The sequence below is a fragment of the Perca fluviatilis genome, chromosome 7 (assembly GCF_010015445.1).
Source record: "Perca fluviatilis chromosome 7, GENO_Pfluv_1.0, whole genome shotgun sequence".
Classification (NCBI taxonomy): domain Eukaryota; kingdom Metazoa; phylum Chordata; class Actinopteri; order Perciformes; family Percidae; genus Perca; species Perca fluviatilis.
Genome location: NC_053118.1, coordinates 18,285,380 through 18,303,780, shown reverse-complemented (window position 1 = coordinate 18,303,780; position 18,401 = coordinate 18,285,380). Strand labels below are relative to the sequence as shown.

The window sequence follows — 18,401 nt, the reverse complement described above, 5'->3', positions numbered from 1 at the left end:
TCTTTCGCCGTTTATATGTTATTTCCGGTGGCAGCCTGAGATGCCACAAATTTACTCGGCTGGCCTCCGAGCATCGGAGAGCCCCACTTCGGGCCGGCGTGTGTGTGTGTGTGTAGGAACCTGGTCACCACAGACCCAAATCTTCTCAGCTGTTGCTACTGTCATGCTGCACTGTCTCTTCATGTGGCACATGTTTGGCACATTGTATGGGTCACTTATTACAGTATATCATAACAAGGTAATACAATGTGTAATAAAGTGATGACTGATTAACAATGCAAACTATAGGCTCTTAACCTTGCAGTTTTGCACATATCATGTAAGACTCAATTTCTCCATTTATTTGCACAAAACTCCCCAGAAAGTGCCATTTAACAGTTTATTTTTAAAATTGTTTTACGGGGGGGCATACCCCCAGACCCTCCTAGGGAGAGCCCCACCACATAAATCCCAATATAACCCCTGCCTACTAGCAAACCATATACAACCAAACCAGTAGCCTGTCATAGCCTACTGTAGAGAAAAGAGGATATCCGACTGCAACTGCAGGTGTTTGTAGCATCTGTCAGTGAGATACCGACATTTATAGTTTATAAATGTTAACACTTGCCAATATTAGACTTGGTAGCATTTTCATGACCGTATTTGTGCAAAGGTTTCTTTGATTAGGCCTATTACAATATTTTATTTATATTACAGTCTGTTATGTTGCAGTGCTGAGGAAAGAAATCGGTGGTAGCCTATGTTTCTTTTCATTTAAAATGCAATGTAAAATGACAAAATACTTTACTCATTCAATTAAAAGGTTGCAGTTTAAAGCATGATAGGGGAACAATATTTAGGCTATATGCTTTCACTTATAATAAAAATAAATAAGATGTTTAAAACATCTTATTTCTTCTGTGAAGTTGGGCATAATTTATAAAAAAAACAGTGGCAGGTGCTTTGCCAAGTGAAAGCATATAGCCTAAATATTGTTCCCCTAATGTAATCATGCTTTAAACTGCAGCCTTTTAATTGAGTGAGTAAAGTATTTTGTCATTTTACATTGCATTTTAAATGAAAAGAAACATAGGCTACCACCAATTTCTTTCCTCAGCACTGTAACATAACAGACTGTAATATAAATAAAATATTGTAATAGGCCTAATCAAAGAAACCTTTGCACAAATAGAATCATGAAAATGCTACCAAGTCTAATATTGGCAAGTGTTAACATTTATAAACTATAAATGTCGGTATCTCACTAGCAGATGCTACAAACACCTGCAGTTGCAGTCGGATATCCTCTTTTCTCTACAGTACTACGCTACTGGTTTGTTATATGGTTTGCTAGTAGGCCTATATGAGTAGTGGGTGATTTCGGACACAGCTCTTGTTTGCCACCGTTATACCCCATAATCGGTTAAATGTGCCATGGCATCCTACGGTGAACCGGTGGCAACCCACACAAACAGCGGCAGGAGCCGCACGGCATCCTACATCCTACATTTGAGATAGCTTACAGGGGGGATAATCAAAACTCCCCTCCCCCACCCAATATCTAATAATAATAATTTCCTTTACATGAATAAAGACATTGGTACCATAACTTGTCGCAGAAAAGTTCACCAGAATGCAGGAAATTAAGTGTTTGATATGCTCAATACTCAATACTTAACAAAATTCCAATAATGTGTTACAAAAAGATGAATTTTTACTCCTGATCTGTTTTGTTTGCAGGGTTGAATTTACTGAGGCACTGCCGTTTTTGTGCCCAGCTTCAAGTGGACAGTGGCACAGAGGGAGTAGCCTGCTATTTTATAAAACTTCACAGCAACCCTAAATTATGGACAGATGCTGCTGTGACTTTCTTATACGTGCTGCAGGGTGAAGAGAGGGGACATTGGAAATACGTAACCTACACGTTCAGATGCCGATTCACACAGTCAACACAGAGTTTAACCACAAGCTAACGTGAGGTCAACCCACAGAGAGAAAAACACATTATGCAGTGGGATCACTGGTGCACATGAGAAGTCATAGCTCCACTCTTTCTCAGGTAGTCATCTCAACAACCCACAATTTATGTGTTTAGTTGTTTGGCTACTTGGTGTTTTCACTTGTGGAATTTCCCAAAGGATAAAGGCTCTATAGTTTGTCATCTGAAGAAGGCATGTTCAGGCAGGATTTTAAATCAGACTTCAGATTAGTCAGCAGCATGTTTCACTATAAACAGAATGTCTGTATATTATATACACATACACTGCATCTTTATACAGTATGCATTAATGTAACCCGTCTATTGATGAAGACAAAATTGTGAATATTTTTTTTTGCTTTAGAAAATGTAAAAATATTTGTTGAACTGCATTGCATAAACAGCCAAGTAGGCCTACGAGAAGTTGAATGACTTCAAAGGAGGGGGGTGCGCCTCCTCCTTGTGAGCGATGACGTCACATATTTAAGGAGTCAGGGATCAGAATTCCACGATATCCACAGACTGCTCTGAGTTGTCCGGTGTGATTCTTGCAGCGGACACCTCCTCATCGGACTGGCGCTTTGAGGAAGGTACTGTACCTTTGTTACCCTCTGTTAGAAATACGACAATAAAGGCATCTGATGTAGACAATCATGTTCTGGCAAACAGCTTAGTCTGTAATTTGAACCGCTTCGTTTTAGCTAGACAGTTGCTGTTCTTTGAGGTCGACAAAGTTCTTTGTATAAGCAATTAACAGCGCAAATATGTCAAACTGTTAATTAAGCCTGAATATGAAGAGTTCGCTTACAAACACAGATGAGGCTAAAAGCCATTTGAGACAGATATCTTAAATATATCTTAAAACAACTCAACACCAGTTTGACTGATATTCCCTGGCTTGCACAAAAAATGATCAAGGAAAATAAATTAAACGGATGCATGCAAATAAACCCTTCACATAGTGCGTGGGGACGCTTGCTTTTATTCAACAGTGGTTTATTTGCTGTGTTCAGACTTCCTGAGCCTGTTTCATATGTGCATAGTGCACTTATGTGAATTTAATTCAGTGGGTAAATTGGTGCGCTGTTCGCATACTGCATGTTGTGCAAGACTTTTCAAGTTTTTTTTAAGCCTTATTATGAAGCTCTAACTACCATAAAAAGAACGGAAAATCATTTAGATGTTTCTAAGTGTCTAATGTGGCTCACCAGATGGTTCCATAATGAAGTCCAAATAGTAGTTGGGACTGTTACACCACAATTCAAGTCATGTCGTGAACAGCATCTTCTAGGCCTTATTGCTGAGCTGACATAAGTGAAGGTACAACTTGTCATTTTCAGGAGTGGACTGAATATCCTAACTTTTAATGAAAATTATTTGGGAAAACATTAATCTCATGCATTATTAGGGAATTTGATTGGCCTCTAGGTAAAATATAAATAGCTTAACATTTATTTATTTTTATTGCAGGTCTCAAGACAATGATGGAGCTAATGGCCGCTACCCCTTTCTATCACATCAATGCAACAGATGTTACTGGAAGAAATGGCTCTTTGTATGATGACGACGATGAGTATGAGTATAAAGATGAACATGCTGAGCTGAGACAGTCTCTTAACATCATGTCTCTCATTGTTTACTGCCTGGCCTTTGTTCTTGGTGTGCTCGGTAATGGAGTGGTTATCTGGGTGACCGGGTTCAAGATGAAGAAAACTGTTAATACAGTTTGGTTCCTCAACCTCGCTTTGGCCGACTTCCTCTTCACAGCATTCCTGCCCCTGAGTGTGACATACACAGCTATGGACTTCCACTGGCCTTTCGGCAACTTCATGTGTAAACTAAACAGCACTATAAGTTTTCTGAACATGTTTGCCAGTGTCTACATTCTGGTGGTGATCAGTGTGGACAGATGTGTGTCTGTGGTGTGGCCCGTCTGGGCCCAGAACCACCGAAGTGTACGCAAGGCGTCCTTTGTGAGTCTGGGTGTTTGGGTTCTGGCTCTGATTCTCAGTGCTCCATACTTCATCTTCAGGGACACTGGGCCATCATATAACAATGACGACATCATCAACTGCTTCAACAACTTTGCTTTTTCTGATGACTATGAAACACCGTCTGTGAATCAGCTGCGACAGTTCCGTCATCAGGCCATGACCATCACCCGCTTCCTCCTGGGATTTGTTGTTCCCTTCACTGTCATTGTCTCCTGTTATGCTGTGATAATCCATCGTCTCAGAAGAAACCGTACCCTGGCCAGCCAATCAAGTCGCCCCTTTAAGATCATCGCTGCAGTTATCACCACTTTCTTCCTGTGCTGGGCTCCTTATCACATCATGGCTTTAATTGAGTTAGTAAACCACATGGCTTATCATGCAAGTGAAACATTAGACCATGTCACCACTATCGGAGTCCCTATAGCAACCAGCCTGGCCTTTCTCAACAGTTGCCTGAACCCACTGCTGTATGTGTTCATGGGCCAAGATTTCAAGGATAAAGTCCGCAAATCCATCCTGAATGTTTTGGAGACTGCCTTCCAGGAAGAGGTTTCTCGTTCTTATACCTACACAAACTCAATGGTTACCAGTCGGAGCAAAGAAAAGTCTGTTTCTGATGCCGAGGTATAAGGTTATCCATGACATAAATAAACAAATACTGTAACTGTACATAGCAAATGTAACTGTATATAACAAATATCTTAGCTTTTGTTGTTTTTTCATTCCCTCAAGGCGATCTGTATACATTATCTGAAATTGAAACATTTCACCTGTTACCATTTGATTGATATAGGTTTTTTTATGATTGGAAACTTGACATACAGCTTTCACCGTGTTTAAGGTCTGTTAGAGCAGATAGGTGGTAATATTACACAATAACTTCTAGATCCATTTGTGATGCATTTGTGGGATAAAACATTTTGAAATAATAAAAAAGCTTTATAAATAATAATAATAATAATAATAAAGCTTATTTATATAGTGCTTCACAAGGGAAAAAAGAAAGAAAACAGAACACACACACACATAAATAAACACATGCAGACTAACACATACTCATTTGCCCAAATTGAATAACCTGTAGAGCAAGTGGCTACATTTATCTTTTGAGAAACAGTGGTGCCTCTTCACTGCACAGTCCTCTTATTGGCTGCATTTTGACTCACCTTCAGTCTGTACCATACTAGACCTAGTGGATATGTAATGTGCCATCTTCTTTGACAAGAGAAACCAGTCATAATTTCAAAATAGGTATTACATCAGTTTATGGTTTAATGTTTGCAACACAAGCAACAAACCTATAACATTTAGTTGGCAAAGGGAACTTTATGTTTTTCATCTGTCACATACACTCCAGATGTTGATTACTATAGAATATCCCTGCCTGTATGTGATGTCAAAGAAAACAAGCAACAAAACAAGTCCCATTTGCTTATAGGCCATGAGTGTGGGCCACAAAGAACATAATGCCTTTCGTAGTAGGCTGTAAACTAACGTATTGAAGAGTAATAATATAGAATCTACAGTGTGAAAGTGATGGAGAAGCACTGCACAAACAGGCTTAAAGCAAGTCAATTTCCAAACTTGCCCCTCACACACAACTAAACCCAGCCACTGATCCTATCCGATGTGTGTGCATGACAAAATTGTGCCCATTACAGTGACCACAAAGACCATCTTTGGGTATGTACAAAGTGAAAGTGAGGTGGGCAGCTACTTCACGTAATTATACTAGTTTAGTTTAATTCATTCAGTCTGTATAGTAATTTTCATTAAGGAAATCACCCTGTAATGTCTATTTCTTATGTCGCCTGCCAGGTGGCATAGCCAGAAAGTGATTTAATGGACTTTTGACTGCTCCATGTCTTCTGCATGCTTTGATAAATATAATTTTTTTTTTTTTTTACAATTGTTATTCAGCACTAGGACAGGCTAATGTAAGCTCAGTAAGTACCTTAATAGTGACTTTGAGATTATTATGCTTAAAAGTAGCAGCTGCATTGTATACTTCGCTTGGTGTAATCTTTGGATCACTGTTTTTTGGGGGGGAAATGTCTGATATGTAAGTACATGCATATTGTGCTATAATCTGAAAGTTTTAATGTATCATTTCCCCCATTTTTCTACAGATTATTTTCATTATCAATTAATCTGCCAGTTTCTGGATTTTCTCTCAATAACGCATATGTTTTATAAAGGAAATAGCATAAAATTGTTCTTCCCACTTTCCTAGAGTTCAATGTGACATCTACAAGTGTCTTATTTTGTCTGAACAGCACACAGAAAACTAATATATTCAGTTTAAAAATAAAGATCACGAAAGAACACCAAGTACTAACATTTTAGAAGCTAGAACCAGTAAATATTTGGCATTTGTTAAATTAAAAGATCAATCAGGTATTAGTCGACTAATTGAATGGAAAGAATTTGGAATGGCACACATATTCTATGTACTGTATGACTTTGATATAAGTGGCATATTGGGATTTAATAACCTCTCTTTTGAACCTATCTATGAAAGATTTATTGTGATGTAACCAATGATAATTTGATTGTTTTTTAGCCTCAGTGGACAACTCTGCCAAGAGTCCATAAATGGTGATAATAATGTTATTGTGGTTGTTGTTATTACCATTATTTCCATTATTAAAATATTATATGGACTTGACCGTTTTTTTTATCATAATGGACGTCTCATAATCACCACATCATTTAACCAAACTGACTATATATTATATATTTACTATAATATATATATATATATATATATATATATATATATATATATATATATATTAGAATGAGGGACATGTGTATCTATCTATGACATACACAACTCATCTGATGTAACACATAACAAACAACGAGCCGATCACAGGATGGGCTTTTTATCGTTTCATTATTATTATAGACTTGGCCACTAGAGGGAGCTGTTTTTTCATATCAGGTGCTTCTCAGCTAGAGACCAGCAAACTTCAGAGGGGAAAAAACCCTGGAGCACATTGATTGATTTGCAGCCTTTAATATGCCTTTAATTGTGCAAACAGATTTGTCAAGTAGTCCGGAAGTCAGTCAGTCATTTATGTTGATGTACTATTTTGAGTAGGATTTTAGTGCTAAAGTTAGTAATTATCATATCAGTAGCTTTTACATCATGTCCTATTATTCTTAGTAACTCAATTGTGTAACGTCAATGGTGAATTTGTTAATGTTATCAGTGAAATAGTATTCATGATTATTTTTAAATGACTTCAAAATATGTGGACTCTTTGTACATGAACAAAAAGCACATGAAAACATTTAGATCCCTCTGTATCCTTTCACAATATAATGCTAATGGTGTATGCAAAGAATTTTTTGAAGTCAATATTAGATTTTGCCGTTTGATGTTTTAATTAGAGATGCACGATAGACCAGCCGGTGACCGGAATCGGCCGATTTTCACGTGACCGGCCATGACCAGCAACCGGCCGGTCAGTCTGACGTATGCCGATTTCATGCCGGTCAACTCTACAATTAACTGACCATCCAGGACTAGCTGAGCCAACCAAGGAAATGTCTGCAGCAAGATGTCATCACAAGATGGAACAGTACTTTCTATATGCTAGAATCGCTGATTGAGCAGAGACGTGCGCTAGGGGCATTCGCTACGGAGCATGACCTACCGGCCACTCTCACTACGCACCAGTGGGGGTTAATTGAGAACGTGCTCACTCTCCTCGCTCCTTTCGAAGAACTTACAAGAGAAATAAGCTCATCGACAGCAACCGCTGCAGACGTCATTCCAGCAATCAACATGCTGAAACGTTTTTTGGAGAAAATAGCTGATACAGATGTCGGAGTGGGCACCACAAAAGCAACCTTGTTGGAGGCAGTCCAGAGAAGGTTTAGTGATGTCGAAAAGGAGCCCCTTTACACGTTGGCAACAGTTCTTGACCTGAGGTTGGTTGGTTATTTATTAAAATATTTATTTATGTATTTATTTAACCTATTTTATTAATGAATTAATAAAAATGTGCTGTGTGTGTGTGTGTGGGGGGGGTACATAGGCCTATAGCCTGTTAATATCTGATTGTGAAACAATACTTTCTTAAATCCTTCTTTTTTTTGTTTTTTGTTTGTGCAAAAGGTACAAGAATCGCTACTTCTCCAATGAAGTGAAAGATCAAGTTAAACAGGAGCTTCAGACTGCACTGCAAAGGGAGACCAGATGCCCACCAGAAGAACCTGCTGCTGAAGCATCCATGGCTCGTGGACCTGACCCAGAGGAAGCATCTGCAGCCAAAAAAGCCACTTAGCTTACTGTTTTCAGTTCACGATGAAATCCTGAGAAAAAATACTGAGCTGGAGCAACAAATGGCCAGCCCCTTGTCTGTGCAGGTACAGAGCTACTTGTCAGAGGTGCCCATTGGCAGAAGTCTTTTAATGGTGGGAAAAAAAAAAAACTTTTTTTTCCCTTCCCCCCCCCCCCCCCCCTTCCTCTCTGCACCATGTACAAGTGTTGACAGTGAGCGCATGTTTAGCCTGGCTGGACATGTGGCAGATGAGAGAAGAAACAGACTATCTGGTGACAAAGCAGAAATGCTTCTGTTTGTGAAGAAAAACTTGCCATTGATGTACAAGTGATTGCAATAGGTGTGTGTGTGTGTGTGTGTGTGTGGTGTGTGTGTTTTATTTGATATATTATATATTTTTATCATTTATATATTATTGGATTGCCATTACCTGTTTTCATACAGAGGTTTAGTTTGCTAAATATCACATTTTTTAGTTGGATATTGGATGTGAAAAGAAGGAAATGGTTCTAACATTGCACTTTTACATGTGTGATTTTCCCCACACCAGGAGTCATTTATATAGTTCTATTTTATAGTGATCCATTATCTGTTCAAAATGTTCTATGTTCTGTGTTCTGTGCAAAATGTTCTATTAAAGAAAAGATAGGAAATAAATATTTGTGTGTGCTGTAAAGTGGTTAGAAAAAATGAAATTGGAATCGACTAAAATCGGTATCGGCAGGTCAAACTCAAAGAAAATCGGAATCGGCCTAGAAAGTTGTAATCGGTGCATCTCTAGTTTTAACAATAAGGACATTTATGGGACAATACTCTGCTTCTAAAAGTAATGAAAGTAGTCAACTACAACTGTGAATTGTGGAAATGTTTCAGTCAAGGCTAAATGGCAAAAGTGGATTTAGTTACTCTAATAATATTAGGGAAATGTCAATTTGTTAAGTACTAGCTGGTAAATTGGTTTGTTAAAATCTGATATTTATGCTATTCATACATTGGGGTCACAAAACATTAGGAAGACAGGGGTATTGCACTGTATGGTGTATGTTTTACAGCATGGGTTTATTATTATTACCTGTAGTACTAATAGATCTGTTGTGTAGGACTAGATGTAAGCATCCCTTAGTTGCATACTTGAGACAAACTGATAAAAGACTCTGTGGGATGGTCGAGTATATATATAAGAGATGGCATCCTTCGGGTTATCAAGTGGGCGCCCTCTTTCACTGATGTTTCGCTGATAGGCCCACGCCACCTCCAGAGAGTTCAGCGGTGAATTCCGGCGTCCCGAGCTCACCCCCTAGATGCCATCTGCTCACTTGAGGGCCCAGATGGAGTACTTTCTTTTCATCCACAGCCAATGACTCCTTTCAGCAGCTCTGGAGAGGCCTTTGACTGCCTGCCGATGGACCTTCCCTCACACTCCCATCTCCCGGAGTAGCATTGAAGTAGATGTGGCTACAAATCCTCTGCAGCCTACTTCCACTGGTTGGAACTTTGCTGTCCAGTCTCGCTGTTGCGCATCAGCTGCTTGCTCAGTGTACCTTAAGCTTCTTGCGCTCGAAGGCCTCCTCCACTGCATCCTCCCAGGGCACTGTAAGCTTGATAATGTAAAGGAGCTGGAGTGAGGCTGACCATAGTACGAGGTCTGGTCTGAAATTGGTTGACGCAATCTCAGCTGGGAAGCAGAGCCTCTGACCTAAGTCTGCCACCAGCTTTTAATCACTTGTCCCGCCTAGCCGTCCAGTTCTGAAGTGGAGAGTCCGGCTTGGCCCTCGCCTCCGGACAAATATCATTGTTGGCCGGTGATATGATGAATCCGCCAACTTTTCAGCACTGCTGTAAGATGCCTTAACACCTGGTTGTGCCGCCAAGTGTAACGACCTTGAATGAGATGGTCTTGCAACCCGGATGTGTTTGAGTGTTGCTGCAGTCTGGTTGCAGAGAGGGCATGTGGAGTCTTCTCCGTGCCACTGGTTAAGGTTTTTGGGAGATGGCAAGACATCATAGGCTGCCTTGATGGCAAAGATTGTTTTGAATGTCTCCATTTCCCACAGCTCTTTCCAGGAGATCTTCCTCTTCTCCACTCCTTCCACCCCTTCACCATGTCATTGCCCTTGTTTTGCCTGACCGACAGCTTTTGCGCACCTTGTTGTCTCCTCTTGCTGACGTATCACCTCAAGCACAAGCCTGCGTCTTTGGAACTTGTTCCAGGCTGGTATATTTGCCCCAAGGCCAAAATCACTCCTCCCTTGCTGCACTTCGCCTACAATGTTCCTGTGCTGGAGCGCTGTCGTTGCCTGCTTGGTTGCCTCAGATAGGGTCCATTTCTTCCCAGTGGTTAGCCTGGGGGCAGCTTTGGCTATGAATGGATCTCTGGAATCCATTAGCATCATCTCCAGTCTGACTTTGGCACCGTGGTAAAGTTGGTTTTATATTGGACATTGGCTATTCGACACATTCGAAAAATCTATTATGTGGCTTGCCATTTTGACCTATTCATGTCAAAATACTTATGATGAACTCAGCTAACCCCCCTACACATAACATAAAGCTTATTGTTTAAAAAAAAACATCCTTTGATTTTTAAAATATGTTTTAATATTAAAAAATTCTATAAATCTATTATGCGGCCTGAACTTTGGACCTATTCATGTCAAACCACTTTTGGTGAACTCAGCTAACTCCCCTACACATTGCACAAAGCTTATTTTTTCAAAAAACCCATCCTTCAATTTTTTAAATATTTGTTAATGTAAAAAAATGCTAGAAATCTATTATGCGGCTTGACCTTTTGACCTATTCATGTCAAAATAATTCTGATGAACTCAGCTAACCCCCTACACATAACACAAAGCTTCTTTTTAAAAAAACATCCTTTAATTTTTAAAATACTTTTTAATATTAAAAAATGCTACATTAAAAAATATTTAAAAAATTAAACATGTTGTGCTTGCTCAAGCACTTCTCAGAAATAAGTAAAGGCCAACCGCAGTTGGTGCAAGGTGTCTTTCAAAATTTCAGAGGAAATCTGAATAACAGTAAAAAACAGGAGAGTCAGGAAATAACTGTAGATAACATACACTTGTACATACTAAAATTGATTAAAATGATATGTCAGAAAAAGATATAAAGACATATAGGACAGAGGTGCTGCTCCAAAGAGTGTGATGACTTTTTTACAATGATGCATAGTTTAAATGTAAGTGTAAATAAAAGATGTAATAGACTTCAGGAGAAAGGAGGATTTCTGTGGGTGCATGCTGCCTGTGGCTCCGCCTGCATGTGGGCAGTGACGTTACATTTCCTTCCCATGGATCAGATTATATATAAATTTGTCAATTTTATGACTTCTGCTATGGATTCAATTTGAACCGACTGGAGAGCTTTGAGAAAGGTACGTTGTTACTCATCAAATTTTATATTTTAGGCAGATATTAATCCAACAAGGTTGTTAACAAGATATTTTCGAGATTTTCGATATAGAGACCTTTTATCCTGATTTTGAATAATAAAATAAAATGTGTTAAATAGTACGTTAATTGCTTTTCTGGGTCAAAATGATTTATAAAAAGAAAACATATGAGGCTACAGTCAAACTGATAACTTTGGGTTCCTCTTTTACACATGCGTCTAACTTTATGGGAATTTTATTCCCATTAATCAACACCCTGTTAACGGTTCGGTAGAATAATATAGTATAAGTATATGATTTGTACTCTTATTATAAACTGTTACCAAAAAAGGAAAAAAAGTTCATATTGTTTCTTCATGTTGCCATTGCAGGTCTCAAGACAGTGATGGACATGGCCGCTACCCTTTCCTATCACATCAATAAAACAGATGTTTCTGGAAATAATGGCTCTATGTATATCAACAAGCATGCTGAGCTGAGAAAGTCTCTCTACACCATGTCTCTCATTATTTGCTGCCTGGCCTTTGTTCTTGGTGTGCTTGGTAATGGAGGGGTTATCTGGGTGACCAGGTTCAAGATGAAGAAAACAGTGTACACAGTTTGGTTTCTCAACTTCGCTGTGGCCAACTTCCTCTTCACAGCATCCATGCCCCTCAGAGTGACATACGTGGCTTTGAATTCCCACTGGCCTTTCGGCAAGTTCATGTGCAAACTCAACAGCACATTAGGCTTTCTGAACATGTTTGCCAGTGTCTACATTCTGGTGGTGATCAGTGTGGACAGATGTGTGTCTGTGGTGTGGCCCATCTGGACCCGGAACCATCGAAGTGTACGCAAGGCGTCCTTTGTGAGTCTGGGTATTTGGGTTCTGGCTCTGATTCTCAGCGCTCCACACTTCATCTTCAGGGACACTGGGCCATCATATGACAATGAAAACATCATCAACTGCTTCAACAACTTTGCTTTTTCTGATGACTATCAAACACCGTCTGTGAATCAGCTGCGACAGTTTCGTCATCAGGCCATGACCATCACCCGCTTCCTCCTGGGATTTGTTGTTCCCTTCATTGTCATTGTCTCCTGTTATGCTGTGATAATTCATCGTATCAGAAGAAACCGTACCCTGGCCAGCCAATCAAGTCGCCCCTTTAAGATCATCGCTGCAGTTATCACCATTTTTTTCCTGTGCTGGGCTCCTTATCACATCATGGCTTTAATTGAGTTGGTGAGTTTAATACCTTATTATCAAAGTGAAACATTAGACTATGTCACCACTATCGGAGTTCCTATAACCAACAGCCTGGCCGATATCAACAGTTGCTTGAACCCACTGCTGTATGTGTTCATTGGCCAGGATTTCAAGGTTAAAGTCCCCAAATCCATGCAGATGATTTTGGAGACAGCCTTCAACGAAGAGGTTTCTGGCTCTCACACTGACACAAAGTCAGTGGACACCAGTTCAAGCACTTGGAAGTCAGCTCTTGGTACTGAAGTTTGAGGCTGTCCATGACAAGAAGAAACTGAAACTGTTGGCAGCACAGTGGCTCAGTGGTTAGCATTGTTGCCTCACAGCAAGTAGGCACTTCTGAGTGTTTTCTCCCAATATAAAAACATGCTTGCTACAGTAGGAAACACCTGCCATTGCCCTTGATATACGGGCACAGAAACAGGCACTGGACTATGACTGCCCACTGCTCCTAATTAAGCGTGATATATACTTCTGCGTAAAATCTACGCCGTGGCTACGTACGTAAGTACATGGAGACTGTAACAACACATCGCGGCGAAGCACGTCACTCGGCTGTGTCTTGGTAGCATTGCATTTCCCCTGACTCATTTCCTGGTTCTCCTTCTCCATAAACAACATGAAATCAAGGAGAGGGTTAACTTTTACTCCTACAGATTTCCCACCGTGATCAGAAAGCACAGGGGAGACACTTTGTTTCTCTCACTAGGACTCTAGAGTCGGTTTCGCTCTGAAGCTAATCGCTGTCACTTGCTCACTCACTCTACTACACACTCCCTACACACACACACACTACACACACATACACAAACACACACAGATGCCGGCCTGCTAAAAGATGGACGCACACACCAACACACAAGTATAAACTTCAGGCCACTTAAGTAGGCTACGGTGAAAGCTCTGTGTGAAACCTCTGCAGGACCATAAATCAAGCTTTAGTTATGATGGGTTAAAGGCAGAGGAAACATTTCTTGTATGTGTCAATGTACTTGGCAAATATAGAAAATAGTATATTATAATGTTGACACATATGTACAAGTTACTTTTTTTGCTTATTGTCTTTAAATGTTGACCCTCAGGGAAAGCTGTAAACATGAACTCAGATTGAAGAATTCCAGCCTGATTTTGCTTGATTTCTGTGAGTTTTACTCTATGGTTGGTGAACTGATCGGGAATTAAAGTTTACCACCTTTTAATTACACTTATAGTTTTTCAACCTGATGGAACTGATGGTAATATTGTACAATATGTTGTGAAGACTTTTGAGAGCTAAACCTTTGTTGAATAAGGTGTTAGTGGGATGTTTTAGTCACACAGAGCAAATGGATACAAGAGATCTACCCAATCCGCCTTCAGTCTGTACTACTGTATAAAGAGCTAAGGGTGGGGTGTATGTCTGATATGTGAGTACATGCATATTGTGCCATAATCTGAGAATGTAGCCTATACTTTTCTCCATGTTTTTTTTAACAGAGAATTTTCATTATCTAATTATCTTATTTATAAGTTTGTTATTTCATCACTTTAATCACTTTAATCAGTTATGTTATAAGTTAATTTCCACACTTTCTTTAAAAGTAAATATAAGCACTTCATTGGTTATATATTACACAAGTAGCTTGTTTAATATTTTTTGTTCATATTACAGTAAGTTAAGTTTGGACATTTGATGTTATTTTACATAATTGTGGCCCAATTATCATTATTCCTTAAATTGCTATAAAATACATAAAATGATTGTATATTATTGATGATTATTTATTGTATTTTTTTTCACACATTCCCTCATTGGCTAATGTAATTGTCAAACTGGCTTACAGTTTATTTTGCATCCTCCATGGGTTTACCTCTTTTTTTACTATTCATACTCCTCGATACAATCTTGAGTACTAGTGCAGTCCGCTTTTCAACAACCACCATTTACACAGTTAAACAATACTGTGTTAGTAGTTGGTAAACCGGTTTGTTACAAATTGAATGGGTTTGCTCTTCATCCATGGGGTCATACATTTTTTTAAAGTTAAACATTAGGAATACAGTGACATTGTGGTGTATGTTTTACTGCATGGTATAATTTGATATTGTATGTTTGAGTGATACTAAAGTGGTGCCAGTACTGTTTATGGAAACATTTTTTGCTTGCTCAAACTTATTTCTTAAAGTATGAGTAATAGCCAACTGCCATGACATGACAGTACAAAACAGGATGCTGACAGGAAAGAGCTAGACGTGTGTAATTTCCTTGATAGCCAAAATAATATGTCAAAAGACATATTTTTGCTTCAGATCTCTTTTGCTTGCTGGGGCACATCCACAGAAGCAGCAACATTTGTGGCCAGCTTCAAGTGGAAAGTGGCAAAAAGGAAATTACCTGCTATTTTACAAAACTATTTGGCAAACCTGAGTTATTAACAGATTGTGCTTTGACTTTCTTATAAGGTGGGGCAGGGTAAAGACATGGGACATTAGAATATGTAACCTACATGTTGTTGACGTTGATTCACTCAATTAATACAAAGCAACCACACTCAAAGAGCTATATGTGCTGCTCCAAACAGTGTAATGTATTGTATATGCATTATGTAGTTCATATCAATGGAGACACATTTTTGTTTTAGTAAAAGAGATAAATAGTTGTGTTGAATAATGTGTTTGGGCTACAAGAGATGTAGGCTAATAGACTTCAGGAAGAATAAATGATTTGTGTGTGCGCTGGCACTTGCTGTCTGTGGCTCCGCCTCTATGTGGGCAGTGGTATTATAAATCTGTCACTTTGATACTTCTGCCACAGACTCATCCTCAACCAACTGGAGAGCTTTGAGAAAGGTACGTAACTTTTGTTACTACTAGAATTTGTAATTTTTACGCGAGATTCCTCCAACAAGGCTGTTAAAATGAAATATGACAAAAATTGAATTGGGTATAGAGACCTCTTACCCTGGATTTGATTTGAATAATAGAGCAAATAGCCTTATTAAAATGAATTAAGTAAGATAAACAGCTTTGTTTCAGAGAGCATGCTGATGTTGTGGGTCAATAATTATTTTAAAAAAGAAAACACAGTTGGTCAAACTAAAAAGCTTTTTTGGTCACCAAAATACGTTCCTCGTTTACGTGTCAAAAGAGATTTAACAGTTTATTAGAATAAAATAGAAAAGGTCTAACAGTTACAGTGGGCAAGTTTAAATGTTTTGTTGACATCCACATAGTCTACAGGTCAGAGGGAGGCTGCAGCAGGACAAACTTCCGTTGCAGTTCATCCACAAGTGTTTCTAAATAATATTCAAGTGTACATTTCTCATCAAGCCCCATGACAAGAAAGCCTATTTGCATTCTGCGACCTAGCCAATATTGTATATTATTGTAATCTTTATCATTGGATCTAGAGAATTGCATGAATTTTGTTTTATTTGAAATACGTTCGTCACTTCAGTTCATTTCAAAGATGTGTCCTTATTGATTCATTCATAAATGCACTGAAAAGTAGGTATTATTTTAAGATTAATAAGTAGGCCTACACATCCCATGAAGAATTGAACATCTATGTAAGGGGGAAAAAGGAAAAAGTTCATATTTTTTCTTAATGTTGCCATTGCAGTTCTCAAGATAGTGATGGAGATGAATGCTACCCCTTCCTATCACATCACTACAACAGACGTATCAAGAAAAAATGGCTCTATGTTTATCGACCAGTATGCTGAGCTGAGACAGTCTCTCCACACCATGTCTCTCATTGTTTACTGCCTGGCCTTTGTTCTTGGTTTGCTCGGTAATGGAGTGGTTATCTGGGTGACCGGGTTCAAGATGAAGAAAACTGTTAACACAGTTTGGTTCCTCAACCTCGCTGTGGCCGACTTCCTCTTCACAGGATTTTTGCCCCTGAGTGTGACGTACCTGGCTACGGACTTCCACTGGCCTTTCGGCAAGTTTATGTGCAAACTGAACAGTACATTGAACTTCCTGAACATGTTTGTCAGTGTCTACATTCTGGTGGTGATCAGTGTGGACAGATGTGTGTCTGTGGTGTGGCCCGTCTGGACCCAGAACCACCGAAGTGTACGCAAGGCGTCCTTTGTGAGTCTGGGTATTTGGGTTCTGGCTCTGATTCTCAGCACTCCACACTTCATCTTCAGGGACACTGGGCCATCATATGACAATGAAAACATCATCAACTGCTTCAACAACTTTGCTTTATCTGATGACTATGAAACACCATCTGTGAATCAGCTGCGACAGTTTCGCAATCAGGCCATGACCATCACCCGCTTCCTCCTGGGATTTGTTGTTCCCTTCACTGTCATTGTCTCCTGTTATGCTGTGATAATCCATCGTATCAGAAGAAACCGTACCCTGGCCAGCCAATCAAGTCGCCCTTTTAAGATCATCGCTGCAGTTATCACCACTTTCTTCCTGTGCTGGGCTCCTTATCACATCATGGCTTTAATTGAGTTGGTAAACCACCTGGCTAATTTTGAAAGTGAAACATTAAACTATGTCACCACTATCGGAGTCCCTATAGCAACCAGCCTGGCCTTTATCAACAGTTGCCTGAACCCATTGCTGTATGTGTTCATGGGCCAAGATTTCAAGGATAAAGTCCGCAAATCCATCCTGAATGTTTTGGAGACTGCCTTCCAGGAAGAGGTTTCTCGTTCTTATACCTACACAAACTCAATGGTTACCAGTCGGAGCACTGGGAAGTCAGTTAGTACTGAAGTATAAGTCTGTCCATAACAAGAAGAAACAAATGCTGAAACTGTAAATAGCAAATCATTTTTCTTTTGTTGTCTTTATACATGGCGAGCTGTAAACATTATCTGAGATTGAAGATTTCCACTGATGTAGTTTGATTAATGTGATCGCACTGATCTGGTATCAAAGTGTAGGCCTACCACCTTTTAACTACGCCTACAGCATTCACAACCTGATAGAACAAACTGATGGTAATATTGTACAATAAGTTGTTATGCCTTCTGTGATCTAAACCTTTGTTGAATAAGGTGTGGGATGTTTTTAGTCACACAGTTCTGTTATTAGCTGAGAATTACAGCAATGCCCCAGGGACGTGCACAGGTACGTTGCCCGGGCAACAATAACCCGTTTGCCCTGATTGGCTCAACTGCCCCTCTGGAGAAATAGCCTAAATAAACTTTTCTTTCATTTTTTAAATTTTTTTCATTTTTTTTCATTTTTTTTTTCATTTTTTTCATTTTCTTCATTTTTTCATTACTTTCATTTTTTTCATTTCTTTCATTTCTTTCATTTTTTCATTTTTTCATTTTTTTTCTTTTTTTCTAGTCATGTGACTTTGTTTATCCTCACACACGGAGCACTGCCACAGACGGTTTAGAAGTTATAGGAAAAATAGTAGAAAATACTTTTACTAGCTGAAATATGGGATGGTAAGGCCAGATAACTGGTTCACAAAGGCTTAATAATGTGTTTTAATCAGAATCAGAATCAGAATCAGAAATACTTTAATAATCCCAGG

General features: G+C 39.1%; 2 protein-coding genes across 4 annotated transcripts; both read left to right on the top strand.

Annotated features, from left to right (window-relative positions):
- Window positions 1-2,482: 2,482 nt before the first annotated feature.
- On the top strand, window positions 2,483-18,079 carry LOC120562040 (chemokine-like receptor 1). 3 transcript variants are annotated; one of them, XM_039805468.1, is made up of 2 exons: window positions 2,483-2,550; window positions 3,431-6,567. In XM_039805468.1, exon 2 carries the CDS (start codon window positions 3,442-3,444, stop codon window positions 4,582-4,584), a length of 1,143 nt encoding a protein of 380 aa, XP_039661402.1. In that variant the 5' UTR covers window positions 2,483-2,550; window positions 3,431-3,441; the 3' UTR covers window positions 4,585-6,567. The 3 variants fall into 3 exon arrangements, with proteins under 3 accessions (XP_039661402.1, XP_039661404.1, XP_039661403.1); XM_039805470.1 differs by lacking the exons at window positions 2,483-2,550; window positions 3,431-6,567 and adding exons at window positions 11,631-11,643; window positions 16,509-18,079; XM_039805469.1 differs by lacking the exons at window positions 2,483-2,550; window positions 3,431-6,567 and adding exons at window positions 15,680-15,736; window positions 16,509-18,079.
- LOC120562041 (chemokine-like receptor 1) lies at window positions 11,616-13,777 on the top strand. Its single transcript, XM_039805471.1, has 2 exons — window positions 11,616-11,643; window positions 12,033-13,777. The coding sequence occupies exon 2, from the start codon at window positions 12,047-12,049 to the stop codon at window positions 13,157-13,159; it is 1,113 nt and encodes a 370-aa protein (XP_039661405.1). The 5' UTR covers window positions 11,616-11,643; window positions 12,033-12,046; the 3' UTR covers window positions 13,160-13,777.
- Window positions 18,080-18,401: the final 322 nt, after the last annotated feature.